General features: G+C 39.2%; 1 protein-coding gene across 1 annotated transcript in view; it reads left to right on the plus strand.

Annotated features, from left to right (window-relative positions):
- NUP37 (nucleoporin 37kDa) overlaps positions 1-14,062 on the plus strand; it is a 78,014-nt gene that overhangs the window by 22,877 nt on the left and 41,075 nt on the right. Inside the window, exon 2 of the mRNA XM_006871092.1 lies at positions 2,946-3,070. Within this exon, the coding sequence (XP_006871154.1) occupies positions 2,946-3,070 (125 nt within the window). The remainder of the gene's footprint in view (positions 1-2,945; positions 3,071-14,062) is intronic.

Genomic DNA, 14,062 nt, shown 5'->3' on the forward strand with positions numbered 1-14,062 from the left:
GGCTAAGCTTCGTCTCTCATACTTTGGACATATTGTCCGGAGGGAACAGTCGCTGGAGAAGGATGTCATGCTGCGTAAGATGGAGGGTCAGAGAAAAAGAGGATGGCGTCAAGTGTGGCAGTGGTAGAGGTTGGCCCAGGATTGGACATTGTTTCATTCTGCTGTGCATGGGGTCGCTTGAGTCGGTTCCGATTCGATGGCACCTGACAACAACAACAACAATGTCCTTCTCTAGGGATTGGTCCCTCCTAATTATAGCCTGAAATATGAGAGCTGAAGTCTCACTATCCTAGCCTCTAAAGAGCATTCTATTCTGGCTGTGCTTCTTCCAATACAGATTGGTTTGTACTGGCATTCCATGGTACCTTTAATCTTCTCCTCCAACACCAAAGCTCAAATACATCTATTCTTGTACAGTCTTCTCTATTCACTGTCCAACTCTCACATGCATATGAGACTATTGAAAATACAATGGTTTGAGTCAGGAGCCCCTTAGTCCTCAAACTGATATATTTGCTGCTGGACAGTTTAAATAGTTCTTGTGCAGCAAATTTGCCTAATACAATACATCATTACATTTCTTGACTGCTGCTTCCATGAATATTAATAGTGGATCCAAGTAAAATGAATTTTCTGACAATTTAACCTTTTCTACATTTATCATGATGTTATTTATTGGTCTCGTGGTAAAGATTTTTGTTTACTTCATACTGAGTTGCAACCCATATTGAAGGCTGTGGTCTTTGATCTTCATCAGTAAGTATTTTAAATCCTCTTTGCTTTCAGCAATCAAGGTTGCAGCATCTGTGTTAATGAATCTTACTCCAATCCTAATGTCATGTTCATATAATCCAGTTTCTCTGATTATTTGCTCACCATAAAGATTGACTAAATATGGCAAAAGAATACAACCCTGTTGCACACCTTTTCTGATTTTAAATCTTCCATGTCCCCTCGTTCTGTTCTAACAACTGCCTCTTAGTCTATGTACAAGTTCCTCATGAGCACAAATAAATGTTCTGGAATACTCATTCTTCACAGTGTTATCCATAGCTCGTCATAAACCACATAGTCAAAAGCCTTTGCATAACCAGTAGAGCACAAACATCTTTCTGATATTCTCTGCTTTCAGCCAAGATTCATCTGACTTCAGCAGTGGTAACCCTCATTCCATGTTCTCATCTAAATCTGGTTTGAACATCTGGCAGTTCCCTGTCAATGTACTGTTGCAGCTGTTTTTAAATTATCTCTTGTAAAATCTTACTTGTATGTGATATTAATGGTACTGTCCAATGATTTCCACATTCCACTGGGTCACCTGTATTTGAAATGGGCCCAAATATGGGTCTCTTCCAGTCCATTGGCCAACTAGCTGTCTTCCAAATTTGTCATAGATGAGTGAGTTCCTCCAGTGTTGCATCAGTTTGTTGAAAGATTTCACCTGTATTCCATCAATTCGTGGAGCTTTGTTCTTTTCCAATGCCTTCAGTTCATCTTGGACTTCTTCCTTCAGTATCACTGGCTCTTGAGCATATGCTTCCTCTTGAAATGGTTGAACATCAACCATTTGTCTTTGGTACCGTGACACTCTGTATTCCTTCTATCTTCTTTTGATGCTTTCTGCAGTTACTTTATAGATGTGGATTTTTGCATTACCTTTGTAGTGAGAGACTTTCAGGTGATTGTCCACATTTTCAGATACAGATGGCTTTCTAAAATTTATTTTTCCCTCTATCTATGAGGATGAAGCTTAAGTCATTTGGCTAGGATTAAACTGGGTTAATATCAAAAATAGTGCCATTGAGTTGAATCTGACTCATAGAGACCTATATAGAGTCCTAGATGATAAATGTTTATGGTAGCATAAACCCTCATCTTTCATCCACACCGCTGCTTGTAGGTTTGAAACGCAGACCTTATGCGTTAGCAATCCAGTGCTTATCTTAACAGTGCCACCTTGGTTCTTTAAACCCAGTAAATAAGTTGTCTTTATTGAATGCTTATACTCAAGGTCATTTATCCAGAAGTCTAAATTAACTAAATTATTGTGTGTATATTCATCATTCATTTGGAGTCTCAGCGGCACTGAGGTTAAGCATTGGGCTGCTAACCTCAAACCCAACAGGTGCTCCACAGAAAAAAGATGAAACTGTCTGCACCAGGGAAGATTTACAGCCTCAGAAACTCTATGCAGGGAGGCTATGAGTCATAGTCAACTCAGTGGCAGTATGTTGGGTTGGATTTGAGTTAGTGTTTTAATTCATAGACAGTAAAGTGCCTCCACTTTAAAAAAAGTGTGGGGGGAGGCCCCCAGCCTCTTCCAAGGATATGGGTTGACAAAATGTCAACAACAGTTGACTCAAAAGATAGGAGGATGGGACAGGACCAGGCAGTGTTTAATCCTGTTGTGCATAGGGTCACTGTGAGTTTGAACCCATTTGACAACACCTAACAACAAACACAATTCATAGACTAGTATTACAGATTACTTACTATCTTAATACTTCTAGAGTGCCATATATAAACTATATAAAAATTATTGATACTTATCATGGTTTTGAGGCACCATAAAGTCCATGGTTTCTTCCTTATAAGCGTAACTTTATGTTCAGTGTTACCTAAAATTTTCTGATTCTCAAAGTATTCTTTATCCCCTGAGTTTGCTGTGAAATGTGTTTACTATTAGGAGTTAAATATGTTTTCATTAAAATGAAGTATATCATGTTTACTCTTTGACTGTAGTTGATTTTGACTAATTTTGAGAGACTTGGCGTTATGATGGTGGTTTTTTATTTCAATGAACTAGTTAGAGCTGAATGTCTGGTTTGCATTTGAACTTTTCCAAAGCAAATATGTGAACTCCTGGTAAATTCTTCATTATAATGATAGCTAGATTATTGCGTTCTTTCTCGTGGCCTACTAAAGCATTTATTATGTATGCTTAGGAGGAAGCAGCAGAAACTGAAGGAATTGAGTACAAAACTCTCCGAAAGTTTCACCATGGAGTCCGAGTGGACGGCATCGCCTGGAGCCCAGAGACTCGACTCGATACATTGCCTCCAGTCATCAGGTAAGTTTGAAATTATTTTTATGCAGAATTTATTCGTTTTCTTTGATTGTGATCATCTCAAGTTTTTTAATATAGAGACTTTTTTTTCTTCCCTTGAAAGTTCCGTTTTTGTTTTCTCCAAGATGTCAGATGGCGTCCTGATATGACTCTATAGGATCAGCATTAGACTGCTAATCACAAGTCAGTGGTTCTAACCCACCAGCCACTCCTCAGAAATGCTTTACAGGGTCACTATGAGAGGAAGCCAACTTGCCTGCACTTAACAACTAACATTAGGCATTTGGGCATTGACTCTTATTTCATAACTGAAGAGTGTCATCTGTCGTAGAATTTCAATAGGCAACCATGGCAGAGCACTCCAAAGCTCTGCATCAGATTCAGCTGGATTTGAAGTCTTCCCAGATTCTTCACCAAGTTCACCACCTTCATTATTCAAAGTTGTTGTTGTTGTTGTTGTTAAGTGCCATCGAGTCGGGTCCGACCCATAGCGATCCTGTACAAGGTTTCCAAGGGTGTAAATCTTTACAGGAGTAGAAAGCCTCATCTTTCTCCCGTGGAGCGGCTGGTAGTTTCGAACCGCTGACCTTAAGGTTCGCAGCCCGATTCGTAACCACTACGCTACCAGAGCTCCTTATTCAAAGTACAACTCTGAAAATACCTAAATTGAGTTGAGGCATTAATCAATCTTTCTGCCCCATGTGTAAATCAGTGTCACATTTTCAGGTTTTTTTTGGTATATATAAAAGTATAGTTTTAGTCCTTAGTCTTCAATTTTTGTGAAAGCATTTTAAAAGAGCAATTATATAAATGTTTACCTGCCTTCATCAGAACGGCAAGAATATGGCAGGCTATTGAAGGTTTGTAATTAAGCACTAACCTTGGTTTCTACAGATGTCAAATCTAAAAAGTATGTCTTCTAGTAAACACTTCTCAATGGCCATAAACTTGCTTCTACCTGAGTAATTTAAATTATTTATATAAAGGGTACAGTTTAATCAATTTTGACACTTACACACTAGTGCACCCCATACCCTTTTTAAAAAACAGTGTTTCTGTCACACAAAAAGTTACTTCTTGACTCTTCCAGTCAATCCCTGTACCCTGCTCCTTACCAAAGCAACCTTTGATCTGATTTTTATTGCCAGAACTTAATTGTGCTTATTTCAGAACTTCATATGAATTCAGTCATGTAGAATGTATAGTTTTGTATCTGGCTTATGGGGTTGAATCCATGTTGCTGAAACAGTGCTTCATTTTAGTTTGGAGTAGTAGTCGATGACATTATATGAATATACCGTAGTTGGTTTATCCATTCTGTTAATGAGCAACCGGCTAATTGTTCGTTTTTAGCTGCTCTGTGTACAACTTCAGATGCTTTCATTTCTCTTATGAGTATAATTGTTAAGTCAGAGGAGAGATACATGTTTAGTCTTCTAAGAAACTGTCAGTTTCAAAATTGCTTCTAACATTCTGTACTCCCAACAATAACCTAGGATTCCCCAGTTTCTGTATCTACTTCCCAACATTTACTCGTCATTATTTTTACTTTTTGACATTTGCTTGGTACTACAATGACATTTCCGTGATGATGATGCTCAGCACTTTTCATATCATCAGTAATCTTTTCTCTGTACTTTATGAAGTCTCTGCTTATGTGTTTTGCACACTTCTTAATTGGATTGTGTTGTTGTTTCTGTTCTCTGTCTGTACATCCTTTCACATATGTATATGTTGTGAATATTGCCTTCCAGTCTAATGCTTGTCTATTTGTTGTGTTCATAGTGTCTTTTGATGAGAGGTTTGTTGTTTTATGGTTAGTGTTGTGTCCTAACAAATCCAGTGCCTACAGCAAGGTTAGCAAGATACTATTTTTTTTTTCTGCAAGATTTAGAGATTGTTGTTTTCAGTGCTGTTAAGTCAGTTCTTACTCATAGCAACCCTGTGTAGGATTTCCTAGGAGTGGCAGGTGTTAAAAAGCAAAGATATCACTTTGAGGACTAAAATCCGCCTGACCAGAGCCTGGTATTTTCAGGCATCTCATATGTATGTGAAAGTCAGACAATGAATAAGGAAGACCTAGAAGACCTGATATATTTGAAGTACAATGTTAGTGAAGACTACAGAAAGTACTATAGACTGTCAGAAGAATGGACAAACCTGTCTTTGAGAAAGTATAGACTGAATGCTCCTTAGAGGTAAGGATGATGAGACTTCATCTCTTGTTATCTAAGCATGTCCTTGGAGGAACAGTTGTTGAAAATGGGCATCATACTTGGTAAAATGGAGGGTCAGCAAAAAAGAAGAAGACCCCTTAGTGAGATATATTGACATAGTGACTGCAACGGTGGGCTCGAACACAACAATTTTGAGGATGACACAGGACCAGACACTGTTTTCTTATATTGTGCACAGAGTTGCTATGAGTCAGGACCAACTCAACAGGACCTAACAATTTCGAATAATCTATACAGCCGCTCTTGTCAGTAACCAAATAAAAACAATTAACATTAGAAGCATTCCTCTTAATTTTATCAGTTGGATCTAAATTGTTTCATTTTGTTTTTGTTGTTGTTAGGTACCATCGAGTCAGTACCAACTCATAGCAACCTATTCACAACAGAAAGAAACACTGCCCAGCCCTGCGCCAGCCTCACAACCCTTGCTGTATTTGAGTCCAGTGCTGCTGTCATCTCATTGGGGATCTTCCTCTTGTTCTCCATCCTCCACTTTACTAAACATGATATCCTTCTCCAGGGACTGGGCCTTCCTAATAATGTGTCTGAAGTATGAAAGACGAAGTCTGGCCATCCTGGCCTCCAAGGAGCACTCTGGCTGTACTTCTTCCAACACAGATCTGTTTGTTCTTTTGGCAGTCCATAGTACTTTCCAAATCCTCCTCCAACACCATAACTCAAATGCATCCATTTTTCTACGGTCTTCCTTACTCACTGTCTTTAGTCCTCAAACTGACGTCTCTGCTCTTCAACACTTTAAAGAGGTCCTGTGCAGCAGATTTACCTAATGCAGTACATCATTTCATATCTTCACCACTGCTTCCATGAGTGTTGATGGTTGACCCCAGCAAAATGAAGTCTGTCACAACGTCAATCTTTTCCATTTATATTGATATTATTTATTGGTCCAATGTGAAGATTCATGTTTTCTTACGTTGAGGTGCAACCCATACCGAGGGCCATGGTCTTTGATCTTCATCAGTAAGTATTTTAAATCCTCTTCACTTATAGCAAACAAGGTTGTATCATCTGCATATCACAGGTTGTTAATGAGTCTTCCTCCAATCCTGATGCCGCGTTTTTCTTCATATAATCCAGCTTCTTGGATCATTTGCTCAGCATACAGATTGAATAAGTATGTTGAAAGAATACAACCTATCACACACCTTTCCTAATTTTCAATCATTAAGTGTTCCCTTGTTCTGTTCAAACAGCTGCCTCTTGGTCCATGTACAGGTTCCTCATAAGCACAATTAAGTGTTCCAGAGTACTCATTCTCTACCATGTTGTCCATAGCTTGTCATGATCCACACAACCAAAAGCCTTTGTGTAGTCAATAAAGCACAAGTGAACATCTTTCTGATATTCTCTGCTTTCGTCTAAGGTCCATCTGATGTCAGCGATGATATCCTTCATTCCACAGCCTTTTCTGAATCTGCCCTGGACTTCTGGGAAGTTCTTTGTCAATGTATTGTTGCAGAAATTTTTGTGTTTTCCTTAGGAAAATTTTACTTGCTTGTGGTATTAATGACATTGTCCGATGATTTTGCATTCCGTTGGGTCACCTCTCTTTGGAATGGACATAAATAATGGATCTCTTCCAGTCAGTTAGCCAAGCAGCTGTCTTCCAAATTTCTTGGCATAGACTAAAGAGTGCCTCCAATGTTGCATCAGTTTGTTGAAAGATTTCTATTTGTATTCTATCAATTCCCAGAGCCTTGTTTTTTGCCAGTGCCTTCAGTGCACCTTAGACTTCTTTCAGTATCATTGGCTGTCCTAATGGTTGAACACTGGCCATTTCTTTTTGGCACAGTGACTCTCTGTATTCCTTCCACTTCCGTTTGATGCTTTCTGACTCAATCAGTATTTTGCCCTTGTTGTTGTAAAGTGCCATCGAGTCGGTACCAACTCATATCAACCCTATGCAGAGCAGAACAAAACACTGCCCAGTCCTGAGCTAACCTCACAATTGTTGCCATGCTTGAGTCCTTTGATGCTGCCACTTTGTCAGTCCATCTCATTGGGAGGTCTTCCTCTTTTTCTCTGACCCTCCACCTTACCAAACATGATATCCTTCTCCAATGGCAGGTCCCTCCTGACAATGTGTCTGAAGTATGAGAGACGAAATTTAGCCATCCTGGCCTCCAAGGAGCACTCTGGCTGCACTTTTTCTAACATAGATCTGTTGGTTCTTTTGGCAGCCCATGACACTTTTCATATTCCCCTCCAACACCATAACTCAAAAGCATCAATTCTTCTACGGTCTTCCTTATTCACTGTCCAGCTTTCACATGCATATGAGGTTACTGAAAACACCATGGCTTGGGTCAGGCGCACCTTAATCCTCAAACTGACATCTTTGCTCTTCAACACTTTCAAAAGATCTTGTACAGCACATTTGCCTAATGCAGTGGTGCATCATTTGATTTCTTGAATGTTGCTTCCGTAAGTGTTGACAGTTGACCCAAGAAGAATGAAGTCCCTGACAACTTCATTCTTTTCTCCGTTGATAAGAATGTTGTTTATTGGTCCATTGGTGAGGATTTTTGTTTTCTTTACATTGAGATGTTATCCATACCAAAGGCTGTGGTCTCTGACCTTCATCAATAAATATATAAAGTCCTCTTCACTTTCAGCAAGCAAGGTTGTATCATCTGCATATGGCAGGTTGTTATTGAGTCTTTCTCCAATCCTGATGCCACGTTTTTCTTCATATAATCCAGTGTCTCAGATTATTTGCTCAGCGTACAGGTTGAATAAGTATGGTAAAAGAATACAAGCCTGTCGCACACCTTTCTTAGGTTTTCCTTTAGAATCCTTCAATATTGCAAGTCAAGGCTTCAATTTTTTCTTCAGTTTTCTCAGCTTGAGTAATGCTGAGCATGTTCTTCCCTTTTGTTTTTCTAGCTCCCAGTTTTTTGTTGATAAGTACCTTAAATTCTCCCCAAATTGCAAATGTATACTAAGTTACATTAGCTCTCTGTAGAAATGTCTTCACAAAACTACATTTTAACATTATGTTGTGAGGTTTGAAGAAGTTTTAATAGAAGGAATGACCATGTGAATAATGTTTCTGTTGTTAAGTGACATCATGTCAGTTCCAACCCATAGTGACCCTGTATAGGATTTCCGAGGAGTGGCTGGAATGTTTGAACCTCCAGTTCTGTGATTAAAAGTCCAGTGGTCATCTGACAGCACCAGACCATGACTTATATATGATTATATATATGGTGAGTGTGCTGTTCATTTCCCTTTCTTTTAAAAAGAATCAGGACCCAAACAAGATTCAGACTCTTAATTCTGTGGCAGAATTTGGAGGGTATGGAATCCATCTCTTCTCCTAGTTCAGTTTTGTGATGCATCTGGGCACCTCAATTTTCTGGTGTCATATTGTATACTACCTGCATGCATTGCTTGGCACCTGTTTGGCTGTCCTCCTTTTAATGGATTTGTTTTGTTTCGTCAGTTGTATCTTGTTGGGCTTTTTTTTAAAACCCATTTTGGTAAGCCGCCTCAAATTCTGTTTTAGGACTCGACAAATATAAATAATGAATTCAGAAAACATTAACCATCATTCATTTTAATGACAGTATTTTTCAGGCAAGCTGACAGTACAAGTTTGTTGTTTTCGAAAACATTATATATTTTATTACCAAAATAGTGCTTGCTTACTATATAAAATTTGGAAACACAGAAGTATAATAAGGGAAACAATACCGTCTATGTATTCTGTATCACATCGGGTCACCATGAGTTAGAATTCACTTGACACCAATAACCTTTTCTATTTTTTAAATGATTTCTTTGAATTTTACATTATTTTCATGGCTACATATTGGTCAAGTAGATTGAGGTTTAGCATAGTATCTCCCTTACCATCATTAGCTTTTGTCTTTCAGTTAGAAAGAACCCCTTGCTGATGATTTTCTTTATCTTTAGCATTTAATTTCCGTCAGTCCTAATCTCTCTCTCCCTGCCTTCCTATTCATTTTCATACCCACTTGCTTATTCTTCACAATGCCTGGATAGTAAACTGTTTGCCTTACTTGGGTTCTCAAAGGTCTTCTCGCTTTATTAAAGTGATGACTTTAAGTACCAGTAACACAGATCTAGAGTCCTGGTGTGGCACTGTGGGCTAATGCACCAGACTCCAAAGTCATTTGAACTGCAAGGTCTACAGTTCAGGCTCACCAGCTGCTCCTTGGAAACCCTAGACAGGGTCACTATGGGTCAGAACCAATTTGATGGCACTTAACAACCACAACACAGATCTAGGGTAAGCACTCTACCTCAAGGTTGGTTTGAACTGCAAGGTCAGTGGTTCAAACTCAGCAGCCGCTTCTTGAAAACACTATATATAGGGTTGCTATGAGTCAGAAACAACTCAACAGTACTTAGCAACATGGATCTAGGATCTCACAGTACAGAGACCACAGATCTAAACGACATACTCCACTCCCAGCTCTTTTATCTTGGTGGTAGAAGGTCCATCTTCTCTGCTCTTATCTCCTTTTATCTCTTGTAAAATGAAAGTGAGTCCTGGTGTTGGCACTGTAGGATAAGTACTCGACTGCTAACTGAAGGTCTGCAGTCCAAACCACCAAGTCGCTCTCATAAAGCCCTATTCACGGTCACTGTAAGTGGGAATGGACTTGATGGTACACAACAAGATGAAAGATGTTGCACATCACACTCCCAAGGAAAATTCCTTTCAGTTGATTGTCTATTCATATCAAATCTCATTGTAGAGGCATTTGCATTATGCTAAATCTTATCATGGGGGATTACTATATCTTAATGCCAAACCACAGAATCCTGGCCCAGCCATGTGGACATAAATCTGTAACTATCATACTTCCCCTTAAAGGTGATCACTCTCATGATGATTACGATAATCATCTCCTTACCTTTTGTTTATAGCTGTATTAGCTAGTCATGCAGTCCTAAACAACATAATTTAGTTTTGCTTATTTTTCAACTTCTTTCGATACTTTATATGTGTGAGAGTCATCCTGTTTCTTCTGGTAGCCCTAGCTATCGATTACAGTGAAACCAGTGAGAAGCAGAATTTAAGGAGACAACTTTGTTTTTCCAGATAACATATGTTTCCTGCCTTTCACAGGTACAATCTTATACTTTTCTACCTTTTCCTTTTAGTGGAAAATCTCTACAAGTAATCCTTATCTGACAGGTTTTCACCTTATACAGGTACCAGCTTTCTCAGCTTTAGCTGTATATTATTGCATTGTTCCACTGTGAGTATACTATCATTTTACCCGTTCTAATGTGTTTCCAGCTATGAGTGATTACAAATAATACAGCTCTAAACAGTCTTGTACATGTATCTTGGTTGTGCTCAGATTTCTTTAAATATATACTTAGGAATAAATAATGGTTTTACCCATAATGTACCAAGAAGCTGGACCATATGAAGAAGAACATGACAGGATTGGAGGAAAGCTCATTAACAACCTTCAATATGCAGATGAAGGTTATTTCCTGAAAGCGCATACAAATTGAAGTACTTGGCTCATGAAAATGAAAGATTACAACCTTCTGTATAGATTACAACTTAACTGTAAAAAAAAAAGACAGAAGTCCTCACAAGCACACAAATATCATCATGATAAATGAAGAAAAGGTTAAAGTTTTTTTCAAGGATTTCATTATACTTTGATCTATAATCAGTGCTCATGGAAGCAACATTCAAGAAATCAAACAGCTTATTGCATTGGGTGAATCTGCCACACAAGACTTCTTTAAAGTGTTAAAGAGCAAAGATGTCATTTTGAGGGCTAAAGTGCACCTGACCTAACCCATGGTATTTTTAGTTAGCTCATGTGTGTGAAATCTGGCCAGTGAATAAAGGAGACTGGAGTATTGATGTATTAGAATTGAGGTGTTGGTGAAGAATATTGAATGTACCTTGGAGTATCAGACAACAAGCAAAGGTGTCTTAGAAATACAGCCAGAATGCTCCTTAGAAGCAAGAATGACCAGACTCTGTTTCACATACTGTGACCTTGTTTTCAAGGGGAACCAGTCCCTTGAAAAGGGCATCATGCCTGATAAAGTTAGGGATTCTTGAAAAAGAGGAAGACCCTCGATGAGATGGCTTGACACGGTGGCTGCAACAATGGTCTCAAATAGAAGACTGATTATGAGGATGGCACAGGACTGAGTCATATTTCGTTCTCTTATGCATAGGCTCGCTATGAGTTGGAGGCATCTGAACAGCACCTCACAACAACATAGCATTCTTTCTCCATTGCAGCTGATGCACAAGTATTTAATATTTTTTAGACTTTCCCTTTCTTCTCCTTTACCCTTTTATCTCTTTTTATCATCTTACCCAAAGAGAGCTATGAAGAATGGTTCTGGAGATGAACTGAAGAAATTGAACTAAGGGAAACTTGACTAGATTGAAGATGCTGGATTGTACTGGAAAAAACCCTGATATCAAAACTAAAGCAAAAGGAACCCGTGATGCCATGTGTGTGACAAAGACAGCACAGGAGGGGTGTTTTGCTTGGGGTTTTGTTGTTGTTGTTTTCCAGAAGTATATTCGTTGACACTAGTCCCACAGTTAAATTATTAAGTGGATGTGATTGGTCTGGTTGGTTTTTGGTCCTCATGTGTTTTTGTTTTGTTTTGTTTTGTTGTCTTCTACTTGAAATGCCCCAAATCAAAGCAGCCATTTTCGTACTTATTTGCTAATTGAGTATAGGTATGGATTAGGTTAAATGAAAGGAGCTCTGGTGGTGCAGTGCTTAAGTGCTCAACTACTAATGCAGTGGCTCCACAGGAAAAAGACTTGACAATATGCTGCCATAAAGATTATAGCCTAGAAAATGCTAGTGGGCAGTTCTAATTTGTCATATGTAGTTAATAGTAGTCAAAAATCATTTTGCATGGGACTCCTAACAACAACAGATTAAATGAAAATGAAGATCAGGGTATATAGCTACATTTTGAAATAAGAATGAAAGCATCCGCACATTATAAATTAAAAGAATATTGTTCATTCTGAGTCTGTTTCAACTCTTAAGGACCCTGTATCAGCTCTGGTAGCGTAGTGGTTACGAATCGGGCTGCGAACCTTAAGGACAGCGGTTCGAAACTACCAGCCGCTCCGCGGGAGAAAGATGAGGCTTTCTACTCCCGTAAGGATTTACACCCTCGGAAACCCTGTACGGGGTCGCTATGGGTCGGAACCGACTCGACGGCACTTAACAACAACAACAATCAGGTTTCCCAGAAGTGACTGATGTATTTGAACCACTGACTTTGCAGTTAACAATCCAGTGCTTATCCTACAGCGTCACACCAGCACTCAAGAAGGACACTGTTGTTGTTAAGTGCTGTAGAATCGGTTCCAACTCATGACAACTCTGTATAGGTTTTCGAAGGAGTAGCTGGTAAATTTGAATTGCAGACCTTGCGGTTTAAACAGACCTTGAAGTCCAGTGCGTTGTCCCACAGTGCCACACCAGGACTCCAAAAAGAACATTGGTGGTGGTGGTATGCCTTGGAGTCGGTTCCAACTCATAACAACCCTGCATAGGGTTTCCGAGGCTGTAAATCTTTACAGGAGCAGAAAGCCTCATCTTTCTCCTGCTGACCGTGACATTAGCAGCCCGACTCGTAACCACTGTGCTATCAGTCAGTTAATGTAGTCTCCTTCATTTGATTAAAAGGAAACTCAGACCAAAAGCAGTCAAGTGTCATCACAAATGCCTGTTAAGTGGTGGAGAAAAGATTAGGCTGATCTGACTAATCAAATGAAAATCTACTTGGTAGAAGAAAACTTGATACTCAAAATCTGTAAGCATTTGTGGCCTATGGGATATTTATCCCCACCAACATTTGCAGCCTTTGAGGTTTCTTGTGAAACTGTTATCCCAGTTGTGATACATGCCACCAATTTGCAAGGACCCATAGCTATGAATCAGAAGAAACAGGCCTTACCCCAACGAGTACACTTGGAACACATGTATCCCACACAACTGCATCAAAACCCATATTAACTCAAAAACATTTTACCCCTTAATTTCAGTTTGCCTTCATTACTGAAAATACATGATAACAAAATATTCAAACCAGAAAATAATTTGCTTGTGAAAAGGCTAATGAAATATGTGTACTAGTTAATATGCTTGTAAAAGCAACAACAAAAACATATACATGAAGTTAACTAGCATCTAGCATCCTCTAATGTCACCAGAGAGAAGGAGAATCAAATTCAACGTTAGCCCAAGGCCTGTTCATATGAGGCTGAGGTCAAACATGGCACTCCCCTCCAACCTTCCCTTCCAGTTCTGACCCCAGTTATCCTTCACACAGCACTCTTAACTTCGTTAGGTTCAGTAATTCATTGCAGTGGCCACAGAGAACTCACAATCAGTATTCACGGCTATAGGCTTCATTGGACAAGTTAGCAATTCAGAATCAGAAATGCTCAGCAGCATACAGGGATTGAGATGTGCTTGGAATGGGCAAAAGGGGACAATAATGTTAAGATGCTTGGCTGTCTGTTGAATCTTGGTTTCCCTGCCATAACATTATAAAATAGACAATTGAGGGGGACAGAAAGGAATCGCCAGAAATACCACCATAGAAAGCTTGTAAGTCCGTCTTCTGCCTTTAACTGCTTGGAATACTTTAAATGGGGCTACAATGTGTCCAATGAAGGAGGCTTCCTGCAGAGCCTCTGCATTACATAAGACCATAGGTGGAATCCTGAACCCCTTCTAGAGTC

This window comes from Chrysochloris asiatica, unplaced genomic scaffold (assembly GCF_000296735.1).
Source record: "Chrysochloris asiatica unplaced genomic scaffold, ChrAsi1.0 scaffold00160, whole genome shotgun sequence".
In the NCBI taxonomy this organism is placed as follows: domain Eukaryota; kingdom Metazoa; phylum Chordata; class Mammalia; order Afrosoricida; family Chrysochloridae; genus Chrysochloris; species Chrysochloris asiatica.